Source organism: Ascidia mentula, chromosome 8, assembly GCF_947561715.1.
Source record: "Ascidia mentula chromosome 8, kaAscMent1.1, whole genome shotgun sequence".
In the NCBI taxonomy this organism is placed as follows: Eukaryota; Metazoa; Chordata; class Ascidiacea; order Phlebobranchia; family Ascidiidae; genus Ascidia; species Ascidia mentula.
Window position 1 is genome coordinate 8,888,304 of NC_138573.1, and position 23,800 is coordinate 8,912,103.

The following is a 23,800-nucleotide window of genomic DNA, read 5'->3' on the forward strand; positions in this document are numbered from 1 at the left end:
GGTGTACAAGCTATCCTGTTCATGTGGACAAACCTACATCGGACAAACATCTCGAAACTTGTACACGCAGATCGCTGAGCATAAACGATCGCCAAAATCTGAAGTGTACCAACACCTCCTTGACCACCCGACTCACAAGGCTTAGTGAGCCACAAATCCTTGCGTTGGCGAGAGACCGGTATCGTCTTCTGCTGATGGAGTCGCTGTCCATACAACAGCAACAACCACAACCGCACTTCGGCACCACTTTTTTGATCATTTTTTACTGTTTTTTTTGCGTCTCATGCCGTTTATTGTGTATTTTGCGTTTTGCGTCGTATACTGCGCATTTTCCGCCTCTAGTGGTGTGTGATTCTTGCCGAAACGTTTTAAACATGACAATGTTAATAACAGTATGGGGCCAGTCTTTTTATTCTCGGAATTGAGTTATGAGTAAATCCGTGATTTGTGTTTCTAAATATTTTTAATCATTTTATTAAACTTTGTTGTTTTAGTTTCTTTTTGTCAATAACATGGTCATCATTGAAACACATGCACTTTTGTTTAATACTAAACAAACACTTGTTGCATTAAGTTATTTTCACAATGAGCTATACAGAATAATAAAACACAACAGAATTTGTACACAAAATTTAAGATTTTCCAACCGCACCAATGAGGTAAAAATCTCTGTGCGATCATTAGGTTTTTTAATAAGCAGGAGCTTTATTATACCTGCTTGACAGCGAGTTTATTACATAAAAAGAACTGCAGAAAAAATGTGTCTTGTCCAGCGGGATGCCAGAAAGCTGTAAGAGTTATTGCAGGAAAACTTAACGCCGCCTGCATCCTTTCCGTCTGGCGTTCCAGTGTGTGTGGTTGGGAATAATGCTTGGTGGTCAGAATTAGGTTGGGAAACATGCGTGTGGTGCGACAGACTTGGAAAATGCAATTGTGGTTCAGAAACTTGCTTATTTTTGGACTTAAGTGGTTAGTTTTTTTTTGATCTAAATACGGACCGTTCAAAATTGGGCGAAGTCAACATATATAGGCTACAATTTGGCATCGAAATGCAGCGTGCTTAATTTTCGGTCCTGAACAACTGAATATGGCGCTGTGCTTATGAGAAGTTTTTTTCTCCATGCTTGTACAGCAAGCTTTTACCGATGTTTGTGTAGTGACTTGCATTACGTTTGTTCGGTGCGCTCCATTTGTGCGAGACAGACCGTTTCTTTTTGGGCACGTTTTAACAGACGTCGCTACAATTTCTTTAACATGCTTGATTATGCGCACGTAATGCGATCACAAAATGCGCAGGGTTATGATATCCAAAGTCAGGGGCGGAGTCGGCACCCACAGATAGGCCTATGTAAATTACGTCATACCTCTTACATTTTCATTATGTTGTGTTTATCTGGCATAATTCAAAGGGCGACCCGTAAATGTACTAGTTGCGTTAGCTGGTCTTCATATTATTTTGGTCACTATTAAACATGTCTTACCTCTGGTGTTTGCGTTAATTTAGAACCATAAGCCATGGCATTGTGTTGCTGCCATCATGTCTAATGAAATTTCAAGGAATCTGACCTTGCACAAACATACATTTTTTTATTAATATATAAGCCATGCAAACCTCTCAATAGTGCTGTTTTTTTACTAGTTGTGGTATTTCTTCGATGTATAACATCAGGAGTGCGACAAGTGAAATAACAAAATGCCATGTTTCGGGACTGAACATAGGCTATATCCAAAATTTGTTAACCCTCGTAATAATGATGTTGGATAAAAGGCATATATAAATGTCGCAAGTTAAGCATTTAACTCTCGCAGGGCCGGAATGCAAAACATGTGTGAACCACTGTACTGACAAATAGAACACATGAAGAGTCAACGATTTTAAAGCAAATAATGTTTATTGTGCAATGCTATGTACAGAAAAACTAAGGAGGGTACAATTTAGGACAAAAGGGTTTTGTGTGAATTGTTTCATTGACTTTTGCAGTTTCCCGGCGAGTCTTCGGGTGAATCTGAAACAAAAATTTTTAAATCAAAAAGGTTTTGTGGAAAAAAACGATTTTCCACAATCTGAAATGTGTGTGAACATTCATAACTTTGTTTCCTTCTCTTAACGCGAAATGTTAACGCCACTTTCACAACACAGACAGCTGTCGATTGCGCAGTTACAGCCTTGCGTAAGCACACCGCACGGTTTATATTTTATGTTTTCTATCCGGTCTAATTCTATATGCGCAAAAGAGCCATAATAATCAATGAGAGCTACAGACAGGGTGTATACACGCACTGTTTTGACCTGTAAGGTCTCATCAGTGCAGCTGTTGATGTGGCACTGTGCTAGCTTCTACACTAGCAGGCACACAAATTTCCACTTTATGGTACCTTTCGGTCAATCGTCGATATGTTGGGTACCAATCAACGGTCTAATTCTGTTTAAGATACAATTGCTGGCAAGTCCAGCATTCTAGTTTTGGCCATCATCTTATTCAAGGTCATACACAAGTATTTTACACCTAAGGTTGTATTAACGGAATGGAATATTTCTGGGCGTGATGCGATGCACATTTGCCGTGAACAAGTTATCGGTCGTTTTTTTTTTACAAAACCAGTCGCAAAACAGTTTGGTAAGTTTGTTTTTATTCAGAAACCGTTCCAGTTCCTTTCTGTGCCCTGCTTGTCGGTACTATTGAATAAAGTTTATGCTGTGTGCAATATGTTCGGTGGCGGTTTGTGATTTCAAGCACGTTTTACAGAAGTTTTAACTGAACTGTTGTGCAAAAATTGACGTTACAGATTGCCCGAAACTGGTTTGAACATATAACAGTGTACAAAGTTTTTGTGCGAGATGATGTAATGATATTACCTGCAGTCGACATCTCAGTTTGTACCGAAACATCGTGAGATGGAAGCGAAAAGTTTGGACCAACGACTTCTTTTAGTTTCTGCTTTGCTTTGACAACGTACGTCCGTAGTGACTTGTTCTCATCTAATAGCTGCTGGTTTTCACCCCTACCAACGTTATACACATTTAATTTGAAATTTGCCTTAGGCAACAAACTATAGTTTTTAATTTAAATCAAAGTTCAAAATCACCTTCTGACATGTTCGATATTTTTGTACTTTGCCAACTCCTTTTCCAAATACTTTTGAGTGTTTCGCAGTTTCTTCATTTCCATTTCTTGAATATCGAGCTTGGTTAGTTGGACAAAACCACCAGGCAAGATGGAAGATTTGGCCACATCCGTCTGCACACCAACATCGTCCGATGGAATATTTTGGTCAATCGTCTTCAGCTTCTGTTGAGCTTTCGTGACGTACATTTTGAGTGATTTGTTCGTGTCTGTTAGGTTCTGGTTTTCGTTTCTGCAAAATCAAAACAAAGGAAACCTTTCCTGCAGATCATATATCTTGAGTATTTGAAGGAAGAACAAACTTTTATAATGGTTCCGATGCACATTGAAAATATAAATGAATATGATTTTAAACATATACTATACATACGAATTTTTCAGGGTGGTAGTATAGGTTGTTTTACCAAATTTATGATTTAAAAAAACATGGACCATCCTGACATAAGTTGCTAATGAAATAGCACATACATTGTACTACTTTTGTGTGAAAAAAAATTATTTGTTAATAAATTGCAAAGTTTTCAAACCTAACAAACCTTTGTTGGAATTCAGTAGTTCTATATTTATTAATTTCCTTTTGCAGAAATTTTATTTTGTTTTCAAGAGCAAGCACATCTGTGGACCTGAAATAGTAAAAAAACTTAGTTATAATGGCAATCAAGTGTATGAACGGTTTCATATTGTATAAATGACTATACAGCCGCTTGCAACGTCTTCACTGCCTTCAGGAATTTTTTCATTTAGGGACAAATTTATTAACGTAAACTTCAAAGAACCATAATTACACAATCCCTAGTCTTATGGTAGGAGTGTCTGTTAAATAAAATCTAAGAAGATGTTTAGAGAGAAGGGCAGTTCGAAAACTCAACTGTTTTGGGGGAATTACAAACTGCCTATTCCAGCTGAAGAGCAATAGGTATTTTAAGACAATTTGGCATGTCAATGCCCCAACCAGGCCCACCAGGATCATCAAGGCCATGTTACGAGGGTAACAAACCTTGAAAGTTATAACCACAGTAAATGCACATGTATAATTTTACAACAATAAAACCTGGTTTAGGTTGGAAATAAGCTCTCACCGTGCCTCTATCTTTGACTTTAACTCTTCATTTTCTTTCACAGTTGCCACTTTTTTTTCAATTTCCTCTTTTTTTTCCTAAAACATCAATTTAGCCAAGAGAACTAAGGCATAAACACACATACAGAGTACATACCTTAACTTTTGCTTCTTCGAGTTTTAGAGCTTCCTCCCTCTGCGCAATTAGTTGAATCTACAAAACAAAATTAACTATGTTACACAGTTAAAAGAAAACCAGGTACTTTTGCATTACCACATGACACTGTTTGTTTAATTTTTTGCAATCTATTTTAAATTCCTGGAGGCAATAGTTTTTTGCTGTGTATGCCGCAGTCATTTATTCCTATTGTTTACATGTACAGTGTTTTGTTTTACAGTGAGTATCACAAATATCACTATAAATGCATCTGTCTCACCTGTGATGATTGTTGAAGAGGAATCACATCCCGCATCAGTTGAAGTTCTCCCTGTAACTTGTCCCGTTCCTAATTAAAAAAAATTGGTTTTGAAACCAAACTACCACAGCGGGACAAACAAAAATTCAAAACAGTACAAGTGTTGCCTGTTTTTAAGTACAACATATAATTCACCCAACTTACTTGTTCACATGTTTTTATCTTTTCCTTTAATTGAGCTGTCTCCTCCTCAAAATCATCCACTTCTTTGCAAACTTCATAATATTCCAACTTTAATTCACCAAGCTTTCTTTGGCAAAACTACACAAGAAAATAAAGGACAAAATTTTACTTTATTTGAAATAATGTTTTTAAAATGCAAATAAAACAACTTTGAAAACAAGTAAAAACAAACCTTCACATTTTCTTCCCTTTTGGCAAGTTTGCTTTCAAGTTCTACACACTCTTGTGTTTTTGCTTCCAAATCTTTTTTCTTTGAAAAACAAGCAAAACCGATTGTTTTCATACAAAACAAAAAAATATTTCACATACATATTTTGAAATTTCCTCACTATTCTGACCACCCTGTGAGGTTGTTGGTTTTTGTTCCAGTTCAATCTGCACAAAAGCATTTTATCCATCAGAAATAAATTCATTTCTATTTGCAACATATAAGTAAACAAGATTGGCCTTTAGAAATACTGAGTATTGTACACTGGCATCAACCACATGAATATGACTTGCGAAGTGTTTCACAAAATTGAGTTTGTCAGTAGATAATGTTTATTGTTTCAACATACATTCACATTTTTCTCCAATTCCATTAGTTTTTTCTGAAGGTTCACACATTCCTCAGACTTCGCTTCAAAATCATGTTTCTTTTCAAAAAAACACTATTATCACATTTTGCACTAAACATGGAAGACTTGCTGAATTCAAAGTTAGCTTCCACAAGTAATGGTCACAGAATATCACTATTTGTAAATTTTTATCTGTTACTTGTCAAAAAATCTACTTAACCACACCTCATCTACATCCAGATAAAACAAAATGCTGTCGGATCTAACCAATAATTAACTGATGTTATCTCTACCCATTTGCTACTGTGACAAAATAATTTTATGAATTAATTATTATATTGGGATCACAGATGTGCAAACTTGAAATGCAATTGGTCACAACTTACATATTTTGAAAACATTTCAACTTGTTGATGAAGCTGTTTGTTCAACCTTTCCTCCTCCATCTTGATCTATAAAAAGTGGAAGTGATATTGTCTGTGTGTTTGCTGCGAGCAGAGGTAAAATCAATAATTTTTCATTGGAAATTTCCTTTTGACAAGGGACTTAACACAACAATTCAACACTAAATAATTCTATATATACATAAGACTAACAGTATAGCCCATGTAACTGCTTGGACATTTATTTTACGGACATTTCCATTGTAACTACAAGCATTCTTAATGACATATACATATTTATTTGTTTCTTCTTTCGATATTTCTATTGCACGATTTATTTCAGACTGAAATTCTGAATGTTGCATTTCCAATTTCTTTTTGAACTTGACAATCTGCCAAACAAAATTGAGGAATAGAAATATTGACTTGCATTATTTTTTTAGGTTCAAGAAAAGAACTTTGTCCCACCTGCAACTCCTTGTCTTTCAACATGCTTTGCAGTTTATCAATATTTTCAAGTAGAGTTTGTTTTTCAGTTTCTTCTTTCTGCATTTCCATTTCCATCTGAACAACAAATGTTTTTACTAAATAATATGTGCTACTATATACATAAGAAGTTTATGGCGACATAGAGATTTTTCGAATGTATTGATGTTTATCTTTATTTCTACAGCTAAGTTAGACAATTTGTAATATAGTCAAATCGATTGTGAGGTCTGCAGGTTTTTAGTTTTTTCACCTTTTCTTTCCATTTGATCAGGTTCTCCTTTTCCTTTCTCGACGCTTCCTCATCCTTTGCCATTTTCTTTTTCAACGCTTCAAGTTCTTTGCAAACTTCCAAATTGACTTGCTGTAAAATGTGTGATGTGTTTAAACAGTTTTAACTTGCATAACATTACAGGTAAATTACCTCTTTCTGAACAACAGTGGATGAATGCTCTGTCTTTAGTGCTGCAATTTCTTCAACAAAACTTTGCTTTAGAATTTTTATTTCTTCCTTCAGTGGTTCCAGTTCATCACATTTATTTTTTAAATCTTTAATTTGCTTAGCTTTGTGTATCTTCTCATCTTCAATGGAATGATGAAGTCCCGACAAGGCCACAATTTCTTTTTCTTTTGACTCTAGTTCTTGAATAACTTTTTGCAGTTGCTGTTCTTTAATCTCTAGATTTTGTTGAATTTTCAAAATTATCTCATTTTTTTCATTTAGGTCATTTTTGCATGAATTAAGATCTTTTATCAGAGAGTCAGCTTTGGCCTTCAGTTCTATCAGGTCTTTTTGACTATCCTCTAAATTCATCTTCTGATCAGCAAGGTCATTTTTCTCATTGGTAAGTATTTCAATGTCATGATGCATTTGATCAAGTTGTTGTACCTTTTCAGCAAGATTACCAGCCAGAGTTTCACTGTTACTTTGGGCGCAATGTAAATCATCTTCAAGAGATGTACATTTGGCAGACAAATTTGAAAATTCTTCATACAGCACAAGGAAGTTCTTTTCTGCATCAGAAAGATGTTTTTGATCTTGAAGAGTCTTCAACAAGGCAGCCTTATCATTGGACATACATCTTTCCATATCAGCAACCTGGCTCTTGAAATCTAAACAGTTTTCTTTCTCTGACTTTAACTCACCTTCCAAAGAAGTGAGTTTTTGTGTCAGTAATTCTACACTTTCACACAGAGATTCCTTTTCCAATGTAATATTTTTCAACGCCTGTTCTTTGTTTTCAATTAGTTCACTGAGAGTAGATCCCTCCAGATTTTGATTCATCTTTAACTTGGCCATCTCAGATTCTTGCTCTTGCAAAAGTTTTGTTAAATGTTCTCGGTCACCCTGACTTCGCCTCAGTTCAAGGTCTGATACATCGAGCAAATCTTTCAGGTCAGATATTTGTCTTTCACATTTAGTGTGATCTTCCTTTTCACTGCTGGCCTGATTCAACGCTTCCACACTCAGTTTCTCAACTTGTGCCATTGCTTCTTCCAAAAGAAGGCCCTTCTTTTCTAATTCAACATTTTTATCATTTACCAAATTTTTCTCCACGAACAGAAACTGGTGAAGGCAAATAATCTCTTTTTCCATGTTCCTTATTTTTTCAAGCTCCTCTTGTTCAAAATTATTATTCTCATTGAATGGCTTTATTTCTTTTTGCAGAGCACCAAGTGATTCTTGAAGCTCCGTTATCTTTGCATTTTTTCTTTGAACTTCCTGACATGCATCCTCATAGTCTGATTTCAAATTTCTGGATTTGTCGAGCTGAGTTTGCAATGTTTCTCCCATACTCATAATAGCAGCACTGTGTTCATTTTCCATTTCCTGCAATTGGGCCTCAAGTTTGGCATTTATATGTTTTAATTCCGTAACAAGACATTCCAACTCAGAATGTGAAATTTCAGGTTTCTCCTGGGTTGACAAATATTCTGATTTAACGCAAGAAACAGGATATGTCATTTCATCTATCTTTTCTTTTGAGACTTCAACTTCATTCTTCACTGTAGAAAGTTTGTTCTGCAATTCATCGATAAAAATATTCCTCTGGCTTATTTTACTGTTGAGATCGTCAACAATGGAGTTCATGTTAGTTTCTAATTCTGCATGTTTTATTTTCAGTTCCTCGAATAACTTCAGTGCTGGATCACTTTTCAGAGCTAAAATAGAAGTTTGCAAAGTTTCGCATTTAGATTCCAGTTCGTTTATTCTTGTTTCACGATTTTTCAACAAACTTTCATCTGAAGCAATTTTGTCCTTACTCTCTGCCACTACATCCTCCAAAGTGCCATTTTCTGAAGTAAGTTCATGCACCAGCACTTGTTGTAACTCCAAATCCTCTTCTAATTTACATTTTTCTTTTTCCAGTTCAGCATGAAATATGTTGTTTGCATTAATTTGTGATTGTTGTTGTAAGATTTGTGTTTCCAACTCTTGTACTTTGTCTTCACCAAGACATTCCTGATTTGATTCCACAAGTTGCAAACACATTTGTTCATTCTCACTTTTCAGATCATTAATTATTTGTTGTAAACTCTGGATTGTTTCCTCTTTTTCTTTGAAGCTTTCTTGTTGTGTCTGGACAGAGCCGAGTAATTCTTCGTGCTTCCTCTGCTCCACTTCCAATTTTTCCTTAGCCTCACCCAACTTCTTGGAGAGTTCAGAAATATGTTGGTTTGTTTTGTCGAGTTTCGGATCAACATGTGTGCTACTGTCATTGACATCGGTAGGTATAGACTTCAAATTATCTTGTTCCTTTTCCATTGCTTTGCAGGTCTCTGTTAAAAAACTACGATGAAACAAACGTTTCTTAGATATTACAACATGTAAAAAAAACGAATATATACATATAAAAGCCATGTAGACATCAATAATATTTACCAAACTGCATTAATCCTACAGGTCAACAGTGGTCCTGTCTGCAGTTCATGAATAATAATACCTATACAACTGCTTTATTCGTGCACCCTCCGGAATTTTTGAACAACATTTGTAAACTTGTGTGGTTTCTTACAAACTTTCATTGTTTTATGAATCAGATTTAAAACCACTGACACTGACATAATTTTGTGACCTGACTGTTTAGAGTTTTGTAATTACAATTAGACCCACCCTCAAAGTATTCTTGTTGTTGTTCCAGTTGGTTTTGAAGGGTGCAAATTTGTTGCAGATGATGTTCTTTTGTGCTCAATAATTCTTCAACCTTTTTCTGGTGGCTAGAACTTAACTCCTAAACAAAGTCATGAAAGGGAAACTTTATCCACAGCAACCAACATGTTTTTTTTACAGCAGTGTTTAATAATTTTAGTGTAATAAGTGAGGATGCTGTAAGTGAGTGGCACTGGCACACATGGGAATATGTTGAATTACAAGTGTTGATTTTAATTCGGGGAAAAACTGCGTAATAAAATTTCTACCTTTAGTTCATCACACAGTGTTGATTTTATTTGTAATTCCTCCTCCAGCATCTTGATTGTATCAATTTGTTCAGTAACATTTTTTTGAATTTCTGTTTGCTTATCCTGTTGGTGCAAAGCAGATTGTTCTTCAAAATTTTGAAGTTTTTGTTTCAAATCCTCTACTTCAGATTTGCTGGCTTCTAGTTTTCCAGTAAGCTCATCAACTAAAATCATCCAATAGTTTGGCTTATTAAACACTGGTTGGGATACATAAAGGAAATTTGGTAAAAAGATTGAATTGGTCACCTGAAGAGTTATTCTGTAATGTTTCAATGATGATTTGCAGGCTGTTAAGTTGTTGAAGATTATCTTCTTGTTCACTGACTAGTTCTGCAATCTTCTTTTCTGAGCTTGACTTGTAAACCTGTCACAGTTTAATTTGTACATCTTTTTAAAGTTAAGCTTTAAAATTTAAGTGTAAATGTAAAATATGAAATCAAACTCCATACTAAACTGATTTGACCTTTTTTTAGTTTAAAGATACTGGATACGTAATGAAAGTTAAGATAAATGATAACCTTTGACAGTTTTATCATGTTGTATTTTAAACAAATGGAATCAACAAAACCAAACCTCAAATTCATTGCATCGCATCTTTTTAGTTTCTAGTTCTTCTTCCAGCAATTTAATGTTGTTAACATGTTCATGTTTGTCTGAACACAACTGCACTTCCATTTCCTCCACTTTCAGTTTTAATTGATCAATCTCCAACAAGCTACTTTGCAGCTGCTCGGAAGTGTTTTCTAGACATCAAAAACAATTATTTCAAAGTACACAACATATATACACATGATATGTATATATATATTATCATTTAGTTTAAATTGCTTCATATTATTCTCCATTTTCACAAAAGTGTTCCACACTCATTTTATATCCTTGTTTGTGAAATAAATATCCAACAACTGACATGGAAAATAAATGGCTAATTATTATGTAAAATGCTCTGCAGTAACTTACAGTCAAAAATGCCACAGAAAACATCTGTGAACTGACTGTTTATAGTTTTGTAATTACAATTAGACCCACCCTCAAAGTATTCTTGTTGTTGTTCCAGTTGGTTTTGAAGGGTGCAAATTTGTTGCAGATGATGTTCTTTTGTGCTCAATAATTCTTCAACTTTTTTCTGGTGGCTAGAACTTAACTCCTAAACAAAGTCATGAAAGTGAAACTTTATCCACAGCAACCAACATGTTTTTTTTACAGCAGTGTTTAATAATTTTAGTGTAATAAGTGAGTGGTACTGGCACACATGGGAATATGTTGAATTACAAGTGTTGATTTTAATTCGGGGAAAAACTGCGTAATAAAATTTCTACCTTTAGTTCATCACACAGTGTTGATTTTATTTGTAATTCCTCCTCCAGCATCTTGATTGTATCAATTTGTTCAGTAACATTTTTTTGAATTTCTGTTTGCTGATCCTGTTGGTGCAAAGCAGATTGTTCTTCAAAATTTTGTAGTTTTTGTTTCAAATCCTCTACTTCAGATTCGCTGGCTCCTAGTTTTCCAGTAAGCTCATCAACTAAAATCATCCAATAGTTTGGCTTGTTAAACACTGGTTGGGATACATAAAGGAAATTTGGTGAAAATAGTTAAATAGCTCACCTGAAGAGTTATTCTGTAATGTTTCAATGATGATTTGCAGGCTGTTAAGTTGTTGAAGATTATCTTCTTGTTCACTGACTAGTTCTGCAATCTTCATTTCTGAGCTTGACTTGTAAACCTGTCACAGTTTAATATGTACATATTTTTAAAGTTAAAAATTTAAGTGTAAATGTGAATTATAAAATCAAACTCCATACTAAACTGATTTGACCTTTTTTAGTTTAAAGATACTGGATACGTAATGAAAGTTAAGATAAATCATAATCTTTGTCAGTTTTATCATGTTGTATTTTAAACAAATTGAATCAACAAAACCAAACCTCAAATTCATTGCATTCCATCTTTTTAGTTTCTAGTTCTTCTTCCAGCAATTTAATGTTGTTAACATGTTGATGTTTGTCTGAACACAACTGCACTTCCATTTCCTCCACTTTCAGTTTTAATTGACCAATCTCCAACAGGCTACTTTGCAGCTGCTCGGAAGTGTTTTCTAGACATCAAAAACAATTATTTCAAAGTACACAACATATATATGTTACATGTATTATCATTTAGTTTAAATTGCTTCATATTATTCTCCATTTTCATAAAAGTGTTCCATACTCATTTTATATCCTTGTTTGTGAAATAAATATCCAACAACTGACATTGAAATAAACTGGCTGGTTATCATGTGAAATGCTCTGCAGTAACTTACAGTCAAAAATGCCACAGAAAACATCTGTGAACTGACTGTTAAGAGTTTTGTAATTACAATTAGACCCACCCTCAAAGTATTCTTGTTGTTGTTCCAGTTGGTTTTGAAGGGTGCAAATTTGTTGCAGATGATGTTCTTTTGTGCTCAATAATTCTTCAACTTTTTTCTGGTGGCTAGAACTTAACTCCTAAACAAAGTCATGAAAGGGAAACTTTATCCACAGCAACCAACATGTTTTTCTTACAGCAGTGTTTAATAATTTTAGTGTAATAAGTGAGGATGTCTAAGTGAGTGGTACTGGCACATATGGGAATATGTTAAAGTACAAGTGTCGATTTTAATTCGAGGAAAAACTGCGTAATAAAATTTCTACCTTTAGTTCATCACACAGAGTTGATTTTATTTGTAATTCCTCCTCCAGCATCTTGATTGTATCAATTTGTTCAGTAAGATTTTTTTGAATTTCTGTTTGCTGATCCTGTTGGTGCAAAGCAGATTGTTCTTCAAAATTTTGAAGTTTTTGTTTCAAATCCTCTACTTCAGATTCGCTGGCTCCTAGTTTTCCAGTAAGCTCATCAACTAAAATCATCCAATAGTTTGGCTTATTAAACACTGGTTGGGATACATAAAGAAAATTTGGTAAAAAGATTGAATTGGTCACCTGAAGAGTTATTCTGTAATTTTTCAATGATGACTTGCAGGCTGTTAAGTTGTTGAAGATTATCTTCTTGTTCACTGACTAGTTCTGCAATCTTCTTTTCTGAGCTTGACTTGTAAACCTGTCACAGTTTAATTTGTACATCTTTTAAAAGTTAAGCTTTAAAATTTAAGTGTAAATGTAAAATATGAAATCAAACTGCATACTAAACTGATTTGACCTTTTTTTAGTTTAAAGATACTGGATACGTAATGAAAGTTACGATAAATGATAACCTTTGACAGTTTTATCATGTTGTATTTTCAACAAATTGAATCAACAAAACCCAACCTCAAATTCATTGCATTGCATCTTTTTAGTTTCTAGTTCTTCTTCCAGCAATTTAATGTTGTTAACATGTTCATGTTTGACTGAACACAACTGCACTTCCATTTCCTCCACTTTTACTTTTAATTGACCAATCTCCAACAAGCTACTTTGCAGCTGCTCGGAAGTGTTTTCTAGACATCAAAAACAATTATTTCAAAGTACACAACAAATATACATATATATATATTATCATTTAGTTTAAATTGCTTCATATTATTCTCCATTTTCACAAAAGTGTTCCACACTCATTTTATATCCTTGTTTGTGAAATAAATATCCAACAACTGACATGGAAAATAAATGGCTAATTATTAGGGATGCACCGAAAGTTCGGTTTGCCGAATTTATTCGGCCGAAACCAAGGTTTTTGTGATTATTCGGTTCCAGACGAATATTTTTGCAAAATTCGGCCGAAACCGAAACTTTTTTACTGCATGCAACACTGATACACAAAGTTTAGAATCATTGTTTCAACTGTACTAATTTGTTTTATTTGGTAACTGTCATCGAAATTAACTTTAAGAAGTTGGTAGGCCTACAGCATTCTTAATATGCCAATAAAAGGCTGTATGATAGGATCAGTTCAATTTCAGCATGTTTTGTTGAAATTTATTGCGATTTTAAAGAGATGGAAACCAAAATTAGTTTTGGTTTATTCGGCCGAATTTATTCGGCAACTTTTGCCGAATATTCGGTTTCGGCCGAATAAAAAAAATGCTGTTTCGGTGCATCACTACTAATTATCATGTAAAATGCTCTGCAGTAACTTACAATCAAAAATGCCACAGAATACATCTGTGAACTGACTGTTTATAGTTTTGTAATTACAATTAGACCCACCCTCAAAGTATTCTTGTTGTTGTTCCAGTTGGTTTTGAAGGGTGCAAATTTGTTGCAGATGATGTTCTTTTGTGCTCAATAATTCTTCAACTTTTTTCTGGTGGCTAGAACTTAACTCCTAAACAAAGTCATGAAAGGGAAACTTTATCCACAGCAACCAACATGTTTTTTTTACAGCAGTGTTTAATAATTTTAGTGTAATAAGTGAGGATGTCTAAATGAGTGGTACTGGCACATATGGGAATATGTTAAAGTACAAGTGTTGATTTTAATTCGGGGAAAAACTGCGTAACAAAATTTCTACCTTTAGTTCATCACACAGAGTTGATTTTATTTGTAATTCCTCCTCCAGCATCTTGATTGTATCAATTTGTTCAGTAACATTTTTTTGAATTTCTGTTTGCTTATCCTGTTGGTGCAAAGCAGATTGTTCTTCAAAATTCTGAAGTTTTTGTTTCAAATCCTCTACTTCAGATTCGCTGGCTCCTAGTTTTCCAGTAAGCTCATCAACTAAAATCATCCAATAGTTTGGCTTCTTAAACACTGGTTAATATACATAAGGAAAATTTGGTGAAAATAGTTAAATAGCTCACCTGAAGAGTTATTCTGTAATGTTTCAATGATGATTTGCAGGCTGTTAAGTTGTTGAAGATTATCTTCTTGTTCACTGACTAGTTCTGCAATCTTCTTTTCTGAGCTTGACTTGTAAACCTGTCACAGTTTAATATGTACATTTTTTGAAAGTTAAGCTTTAAAATTTAAGTGTAAATGTAAAATATGAAATCAAACTCCATACTAAACTGATTTGACCTTTTTTAGTTTAAAGATACTGGATACCTAATGAAAGCTAAGATAAATCATAATCTTTGTCAGTTTTATCATGTTGTATTTTAAACAAATGGAATCAACAAAACCCAACCTCAAATTCATTGCATTGCATCTTTTTAGTTTCTAGTTCTTCTTCCAGCAATTTAATGTTGTTAACATGTTCATGTTTGTCTGAACACAACTGCACTTCCATTTCCTCCACTTTTACTTTTAATTGACCAATCTCCAACAGGCTACTTTGCAGCTGCTCGGAAGTGTTTTCTAGACATCAAAAACAATTATTTCAAAGTACACAGCATATATATATTATGATTTAGTTTAAATTGCTTCATATTATTCTCCATTTTCACAAAAGTGTTCCATACTCATTTTATATCCTTGTTTGTGAAATAAATATCCAACAACTGACATGGAAATAAAATGATTAGTTATTATGTAAAATGCTCTGCAGTACCTTACAATTAAAAATGCCACAGAAAATATCGTGGTATTTGATCATACTGAGTTGGGCCTCATTGTATTGATAATGTTAGTATACCAGTATCTGTAGCTTCCACGAAGGATCTCTGCATTGGTGTGTATTGTGTTGGTTTAGAAATATCCAACATTGACATGTAACTTTCAAGGTCAGCTTGTTTAAGTTCCAATTCTTTCTCTAGCTTGTCCTGTTCAAAATAGAACAACAAATATTACATGATTTTGATTTTCAATTTATTCCAAAAACTAGGGATTCATTTGGGGAGGGAACTGTACCTTGCATTCTTTTAAGACAGTAACTTCACTTAATGCTTGTGATAGTTTTTGGTTTGAATCTTGCAGGAGAAGTTGGGCATCTGCTGAATTCCTTTCAAAGTCGACAATTTTGGTTTCAAGCGCTTTCACATGTTTGTTGTCCTACATAGAAGCACAAAAACTTGTCAGAAAAGAACACTCACACAAAGTGTCTGATTTAACAAAGATATGCAATTCCAGCAATAAATAAATATAGACAAAACTATTTACAGGGCTTTTATCCTGCAACAATTTTAACTTTTCTTCAAGCTCACGAATTTTCTTCGTCCAGTTTTTCTGTTGATACAAAGAATCAAATGTTCAAGCACAAAAACTAAAGATGAAATTAAAAATTTAACACCTCTTCCTCAAACATAACTTGTTTTTCAGTGTGATCAAACTCTGCTTGTTCCAGAAGCTCATTGATTTTCGTCTCTTGTGACAATGTCCGCTGCTTTCTGCCATGCAAAAAAATGAAAGTAATTTACTGATAAGGCGAACACCAGCATTACACCACAAACAAAATAAAACACTTGCTGTAAAGAGTACAAGTTTTTCAGTGCAGCAATATTATTTAAAGGAAGAATAAGTTTTGCCTGGCATATATTGCTATAGCAGTAGTCTGCAAACAATGAATCTTGACCCAAATCGGGCTCTCAAGACACTCCACTTTTTAGTCGCAAATTCTTTTTAATGTAATCCCACATTTTGTCAAGTTTACAATGTTGTGTTGGGTTTGCAGCAAGCAGAATTAAGTGGCAGTAAAATTGTTTTTTATAGTACCCTAAATCAACATGCAAAGTGTGCCACAAAATTTCCTTATGTAAATATAAATATAACAAATAACATTTACAAGGTTTCAATGTTGTTTTCTTTTTCCGAGCATTCTTTATAGAGGTCCTGATTTTTAACCTCAAGTGTGCATTTTTCCTCGATAAGCAACTCACAATGTTGAATGGCTTCCTCCAAACATTTAATTTTCTCTTCACTAAAGCTTGGTTGAGGCATCACATCAACAAACACAGAGTCTCTGTGATGGACAGTGGCATAGTAAGTCATGGTACAAAAATGCCTACAAATATTCTTGAACATATGCTTAAAGTATAAACGTACATGAATATTTTTTGCAACGTGGTTGCAGATCTATTAGATGTAATTTGAGATTATTTATATCTTTTCTTGTCTGAGGTGCAATGAAACAAATATATGTTTTGAGAGCTGCAGACATTATTTCACATTGTTTCGATAGTGGCTCTTTTACTTGTATTAATACATATTTTGTCATACAAATCATAAGTTACGTACTGCTTTGGACTTTCCTTCGTAACCTTAAGTTCTGCTTTGAGATCTTCAATTGCTGAAAAATAAAGAATGGCAACTGATGAAAGAAATCTGATGAAAAATAAAATTACTTACTCTCTTCAAATTTTCTTGTAGAGTTTTTCATATCATATTGAAGGTGAGCAATTTCTTTCTGTAACTCATCAGCATTTTCATTTTTAGTCTGCAATGCCAACTTTAAGGTGGCAATTTCACTTTCCAGCTTTGCAGAATAGTCTGGAGACTGAAACAATCAAATCAAACTAAATCATTTGACAAAAGTTCTGCCAATAAGCAAAAACAAACATATTCAATGTTCAACCATGCTAACATGACAAATCATACCTTAGTAGCAGATAAAGATGCTTCAAGCTGAGTTTGAAGCAAGCTCACCTGAAAAGAGAGCAAAACAGAAATAAACAAAACATTTAAGGGAATGTAAAGCTTTTGAAAGTGTGCCGCAATTTTAGAAAAAATGCTCTACACAAAGTAACCAAACATATGTTTTACACACTACTAGAGTACCAGCTTTTATATACGGGTGGGGAAAGTTTTGGCAAGGGTCGTGGTTATTGATGGCATGGTAAATGTGTTTACGAGTTCAACTTCAATTGTGGTGGAATCCATATATGTCAGATATGTTTAAATATCCAGGAATGTGTTAAATCAGCGAGAAACGTTGAAAAAGTTCCAAAACGTAAATTTACTCCTTAACATTGCAAATACTGTGTGAACTACTGGGACACCCATGACACAGTAGATGCTAAAAATGTTGGCTTTCAAAGTCATAATTTGTTTCTAAAGGTTGATGACCCTTGCACAAAAGCCATATTAAAAAAACTAAAACAATTTACAAATTTACTATTCACCCTTTCTTTATAGTCCATCAACTTGAGATCACTTTCTGATTTAATTTCAACAAGTTCTTTGCCCAGCTTTTCAACAGACGAGCTGAGGTTGTAAGATCGGTCGGTTTCATCGTCATACTGCTCTTGCAGACATCGTTTCTCATGACAGGCATTTCTGAGTTGACATTCCAAGTCTTCAACTTGGGACTTTAATCCTACAGACATATAGTTAAACCTGATACTGTGCTTGTGCGCCAGTAAACAAAAAATGAAAACTGATAAAACGCAAATGGGATTTAGGAACATAACTCACGGTTTCATAAATCTTTAAGACAAACAATGTATCCAATGGAATTGTAATTCTTAATGTGAAATGCAGGTAAGCGGAAAAAATGGTGTGGTGAAGGAATGTAAAATGAATTTTGTAGCAGTTACATGGGCTATATTGTTTGTCTTGCAGGTAAATAAGGTATATTTTTTTACCATTCACATGAGTGTTGGAGTTACTTCGTTCAATCTCTCGCCGTTCAAGAGTGACTACTTGGTCAGACAACTTTTCAATCGTGGCTCTTAGCTTAGATTTCTCCTCTTCATGCAAGGCTTGTTCCGATAAAGATTCATTTATTGCACTTTCAAGCATTTTAATCTAAAAACAAAATTGACTAAAAAGAGCAGATCAAAAGTTATACAAGTTTAATTATACTTGGCCCTGGAGTTGTGAATTGTGTATTTTAAGTTTTGTCTCGTCATCACCATGATCTTGTCCCTTTTCAATTTTTATGTCTTCAAGATCAACCTCCAACTCAGCTACTTTCTCTAGAAGTTCATTGCGTTCCTTGAAAGCATCAAAATTGGTCAGTTATTTACAGTGTCACATTATGTTTAAGACAAAGTGTGAAGGCAAAAAGCAATATGACCTGTGTATGCAGAGCTTAATAAACCACTCTTTGAATGTTGAAAACATTTTATAACTTTATTTCATTGCACCAGAAGAATTGGTTTGAGTGAGAAAATATAACCTATATTTAACTACTATTTTATGGAAGAGCAAAGTTGTACAACCTGCTTGAGAACCTCTTTTGAAACTTTAACATCATCAAGAATCTTTTCAGTAAGCTGCAATTTTTCTTTCAACTCCTCAACTTCATTATTACTCTCCAGCTTTTAAAGTAATTTGTACAAAATTATAAAATGGAATCATGAGTAAACTTATATTACAAACTAGATTATTTCTAGTATTTCACGAGATCAAACAGTATCTTTTACACTACTACTTACAAATCTCATTTTCTTTGTCACATATTTTGGTTCGTCACTGTTTATTACTCTCTTGCTTGCTGGAATGTGAGGAGTTTCAAACATTCTCGATCTCTCATCTACTTCCAGGTCGGATATGAAAGTTGATTGGTTGACAGAAAAGTCGGCCAGCAGTGTTTCTAAATCATTGCATTGTTTTTTTTGTAATAACAAAACTCTGGACTGATTCCACCTACCATTTTTCAACACATCCAACTTGGGAGGTGTCGCATGCCACCCAACCTGAAGTGGATTTGTTCGAGCCCCTGGGCACCAGGTCTCGCGTCGCATTTTTTGTTGTCTCTGTTGTTTTTTTAACAAGTAAACAAACATGCTGTCTAAAATACCTTAAAACACCAGCTCTTGTGTTCTCAAATATAACAGAAAATACAGAAATTTAATTGCTATTGTGCTAAACCACAACTAAAAAGGGGATATTATGAAAAAATGGAATAATTTTAATGTACTTTGGCATAATCTGGTGGCAAGCTAGAAACAAGCAACATTCTTGTCAGCTTTAGATTTTTTTCTTGTAACAAGTCTTTTTCAGCAAGCAGGTTATCCACACAACCTTGTTGACCTTTCTGTCTTTCCATCTACAAACAGCACATCACATATTCATAAACCTGGTGCAAAAATGGATAAGATTGCACATGTTTGTTAATTCTTTGTAACACAAAATCCTATTTTTGAAGTAAATTTTTAAATGAAATTCTTTTATTTACACAATTTTACACATTTATTTTATCAAACCTCTTGGATTTTCTTCTTGAGTTTGTTAATTTCCCGTTTTTGTCGTATCAGCAGTGCCTCGTCTGATAAAACTTCATTCATGATTGGTTTGTTTGTGACCTTTTTGGCACTACTGGCAAACTAAAAAAAAATGTTTATGATATTTCCTCCCACACCACAATGCAATGTGATTCAATTCAATTGGGTTTAACAATCACATACAAAGTCCATATATTTACCCGTAAAGTGCTTTCTGTTTCATCTACAACAGCTAGGGTGACTGTACATATAATGGCAGTGAGAGAATTGCCACCAAGAGATGATTGAAGAATTCGGGTCAATTTGGAGTCACGGAAACTTTTGAAACTAAACCAAAACCAAAGTTACATATCACCAAAAATATGTTGCTTGATGTTGGGATTTATGCAAGAAAAAAATCAATACAATTTGAACGCTCGATTAACGACATTAGAATAGGACAATGTCAATATAGTGAAAATAAAAATACTGTGTGTGATATTTTTCCACCAGAAAATATAATTATTGAAACAAATCTTTTTGACAGGCAAAATAAGTCTTTTAAAATTAGACATATCAGGTAAAATTACATTGTGCAGGAGTTAAATAGAAATAAGTAAATTACTTACACTGTCCCTGAAGTTAGTTCACTTTCTTTACAAATTTGGTTGATTACTTGACCGAGAATCATTAAACTTTTATTGATATAGCAACCCTCTTTGAGACGTTGGCCTTCTGCACCAGTCTGACTGGCCCGCTCCGACCCCGCCAAATCAACCAAATTCTGTTTTACAACAAGTCATTTGAAATACTCTGACACACAGAAATATTTCCAGTTTGCTTTAAGCGCCAAGTTCGGGGGGTTTGTTACATGAATACTACCGTTTATTTAAAGCTCTGAAGTGTTTCTGATTTGTTACCAAACAATGCAGACTAATCATGTAATATATATAATGCTTGGGGACACAAATCACAGATTAACTCATACTCATATTTCTGAGAATAAAAAGACTGGCCCATACGGTTATTAACATTGTCATGTTTAAAATGTTTCGGCAAGAACTTATGCCATCATCAGTTTGAATGAATGCTTGGTTACAACACTTATTTTATAAAACAACACTATGGTTTTCTTTGAATTTTGACAAAATCGAACTTTTTCAAACCTCACTTTTTGTATGATACAGATAAAAAACAATTATTAGTTAGAAATTAATATTACCAAACATGATATTTACCAAGTGAGAAACTTTGACGGCTAACTCAGCTTCCTCTTGAGTGCGATTCAGTTCTCCTCTTTCACGACTCTCAATAATCTATTTGAAATGACAAAATTCTCTATAATTTGCAATTTAGTTTTTAATTATATACTGGAATTTTGCATTTGTTTGTGAATTAGGCAACAGATCTAGTTGTTCAAGTCTGGCCTGAGATATCAGTGTTACAAATATTATGACACATTAAAAAAAGGAACACAATTCACGGATTTACTCATACTCATAATTCTGAGAATAAAAAGACTGACCCATACTGTTATAAACATGGCAAACAGTATGGGCCAGTCTTTTTATTCTCAACATTAAAAAAACATATCTCATAAATACAAATACCATTCGAAAGATTGTATGAGAGCGACTGCTTCGTTCATTCATGTTTGTGGCTGCCATTTGTCGGTTTCGTTCTCCCTTTTCCATCAATGTAATAACATCTGATGGCGATGTCACCATTTCTTCAAGCAGCCCATGAACAATCACTGTTTTCTAAAAAAAACAATGTTATACATTAAAATCAATAATGTACCACCATCGAAATTCAACATTCAGTCCACACTCTTCAGTTGATCGTTACTCACAGTTAGCCTATTCCATGAAATGATTATTTTGGTTTAACTTCTGCTTTATGTTATGTGTTTAGCAAATGGCCCAAAATGTTTAATAGATGGCTTAATTATCAGTGATTTCACAGTGTGTAAAAAGCAAGTATTTTCATTTTATCAGTGCACAGGTAAATTACTAAACAGAACACAACAAAAGGGGTTAAAACATTAATAAGGAACTGCGAGTTAGGCAAAAAAATTGTGTAGACTCTAATTGTAGCAACATTCATGAAAAGGCAATTTCGTCTGACACTTACAAATTCATCTTCTCTTATTGACAAAGTGGTAGCTTCAGTGGCAAGAAGATCTTTAAGATTTTCGTTGTAAATTTCAAGATATGACACACGAAGTAGAAACTCTCTCTCTGGAGTCTGCAATGAAAAGAATTAAACTAAATCAGCAGCGCCCAACATAAAAGGACTGCACAGTAAATGACATTAGTACTTTATTATTTTTATTGATGAGTAACACCAAGACGTCCTAAATCCAATATTTTTTTTAGAGAAAGTTGGTATGATATAATGTTGCAAACATGTATATTACACATCAGATTGCCATTTAGATTTTGTAAACTTTGTAACTGATAACAAATACAACTTTTTTATTTTTCGTGACACAATATTTTCGCGACATTTGTGCAATCAGAAAGGCCGCACAAATTGCTTCACTGGGCTGCATGTGGCCCACAGGCCATGGCACAAGTTGGACAACGCTGAACAAATTTATCAAAAAACAAACATACTATTTTCCATGAAACATAATTCACACAAAAGGCAAAAAAAAAAATTCTTACCTTCTCAATCATTGAGAAAATTTCATTTACAGCCAGTGGTATTATTCCAGGGTTAGTTTGAGTACCCATCATTGTGTAAGTCTTGCCAGATGAAGTTTGGCCGTAAGCAAAGATTGTGCCTGAAAAGGAAAATGTGTTCATGCAAACCTGATCTGCACTTATCAAATCATGCACAAAGTTTTTACCATTGAAACCTTTCATAGCAGATTCAATAATTGGTTCAGCAATTTCTTCGTAAACATCACTTGTGGTTTCATCATCGCTGAACACACGGTCTATGCAAAAAAAATTTAGACTGAAAGAGTTATGTAACTTGGTCCTGGACTATGGACATATCAGAGAGATATGTTTCTGGTACAATGTTTTTCAAAATAACACAAATATTTTTTTCTTTCATTTCATTTCATGATGTAATTTGTTAAATTCCTATTGCACCATACCCCTAAAGCAATGTAACTGCCTGATAATTCAAACCAGGCCACCATTTTACACTCATTGTAGGGTGCATTGGTATCACAGCAATGTTTGGGCCAATTGGAAAAAATGTCATGCATTTTTGCGAAAATTTACTAATAATCCACTAAAAAACAAATATATACCTTTTGCATGGATATATAAAAAACGTTTTGGTAATCTGTCCGTGCAATTAACATTTGCCGAAACAAATCCCCCCCAAAAAAAGTTTACTAATACTCAATTTGATGACAATTGAACATGTACATTTAAATTTTGACACAATATTAACACATTGTAGTTTACCATAAAGGTACAATTTTTGTTTGTCTTTGACAGAACAAAGGCGAATCTGTTGAGTGTCGCAATCCCATTGATTTTCACATCCAGCTTCCCTGAAATTATATCAGAATTTTTTTGCAATAAAATAGCTAAAAATTTTATTAAAGGTGTTGGTCTTGAATAACTATGCCATTGTCAAATAAGCACACGAGGTATAAGAAACAAAAAAATTCCTCATAGTTTGTAAATTTCTTGACAGTGAAAACTTTTGTTTTGTTCTCAAACAAGAAAAAGTAGGAGGAAAAATACGGTGTGTGAGGAAACATTCAAGTTATTTACCTTTTTATCATTGGTCGTGTACGGATACATACTTTGACTCCTTCCATTTACTTTTTTTTGACCAAGTCACGCACAAAACCTACGTAACATTTCTACCACTAAATTGAAATTCTGAAAACTAATTATAACTTAAAAGTCTGATGACATGCCTAAAGTTCAGGTCTAGCGCGCATATGTAAACATTATAAAACTTTTTCCAAACAAGTCAACAAAGTAATTCTGTTTTATGAATCAACCTCCACAAACCATAGTTTTATTTCCTTTCCCAACCAAGTCAAATTTCCCGCTTACCTTCCCTAACATAGAAATCATATGTTAATTTTTTTGTGACGGCGTCTTTGCA

The 23,800-nt window shown here is 34.0% G+C and overlaps 1 protein-coding gene across 3 annotated transcripts; it reads right to left on the reverse strand.

Moving 5' to 3' along the window:
• Positions 1-1,877: 1,877 nt before the first annotated feature.
• LOC145912446 (uncharacterized) lies at positions 1,878-23,577 on the reverse strand. 3 transcript variants are annotated; one of them, XM_082999905.1, is made up of 57 exons: positions 23,458-23,577; positions 23,143-23,231; positions 22,569-22,658; positions 22,384-22,502; positions 21,848-21,961; positions 21,325-21,474; positions 20,953-21,030; positions 20,344-20,498; positions 19,936-20,062; positions 19,718-19,837; positions 19,432-19,560; positions 19,162-19,267; positions 18,947-19,104; positions 18,731-18,829; positions 18,372-18,503; positions 18,152-18,314; positions 17,690-17,883; positions 17,166-17,213; positions 16,917-17,064; positions 16,806-16,857; positions 16,354-16,530; positions 15,862-15,958; positions 15,732-15,797; positions 15,483-15,623; positions 15,268-15,394; positions 14,821-14,990; positions 14,495-14,612; positions 14,206-14,411; positions 13,902-14,019; positions 13,023-13,192; positions 12,696-12,813; positions 12,408-12,613; positions 12,104-12,221; positions 11,658-11,827; positions 11,338-11,455; positions 11,049-11,254; positions 10,759-10,876; positions 10,303-10,472; positions 9,976-10,093; positions 9,688-9,893; positions 9,383-9,500; positions 6,692-9,048; positions 6,521-6,631; positions 6,250-6,345; positions 6,075-6,173; positions 5,785-5,850; positions 5,399-5,476; positions 5,151-5,216; positions 5,014-5,091; positions 4,803-4,919; positions 4,620-4,688; positions 4,340-4,396; positions 4,205-4,281; positions 3,662-3,748; positions 3,088-3,357; positions 2,858-3,003; positions 1,878-2,006 (listed from the first exon to the last, which is right to left on the reverse strand). In XM_082999905.1, exons 1-57 carry the CDS (start codon positions 23,502-23,504, stop codon positions 1,966-1,968), a joined length of 9,189 nt encoding a protein of 3,062 aa, XP_082856031.1. In that variant the 5' UTR covers positions 23,505-23,577; the 3' UTR covers positions 1,878-1,965. The 3 variants fall into 3 exon arrangements, with proteins under 3 accessions (XP_082856031.1, XP_082856032.1, XP_082856033.1); XM_082999906.1 differs by lacking the exon at positions 6,075-6,173; XM_082999907.1 differs by lacking the exons at positions 12,104-12,221; positions 12,408-12,613; positions 12,696-12,813; ... (3 more) ...; positions 14,495-14,612; positions 14,821-14,990.
• Between the last annotated feature and the right edge of the window lie 223 nt (positions 23,578-23,800).

Coding starts and splice junctions, on each gene's coding strand:
- LOC145912446 (XM_082999905.1), bottom strand. CDS start 23,504: ATGGAAGGAGTCAAAGTATGTATCCGTACACGACCAATGATAAAAAG. Junction 19,561..19,717: donor TCAAGAAGAAAATCCAAGAG/GTTTGATAAAAT, acceptor TGCTGTTTGTAG/ATGGAAAGACAGAAAGGTCA. Junction 4,282..4,339: donor TCGAAGAAGCAAAAGTTAAG/GTATGTACTCTG, acceptor TTGATGTTTTAG/GAAAAAAAAGAGGAAATTGA.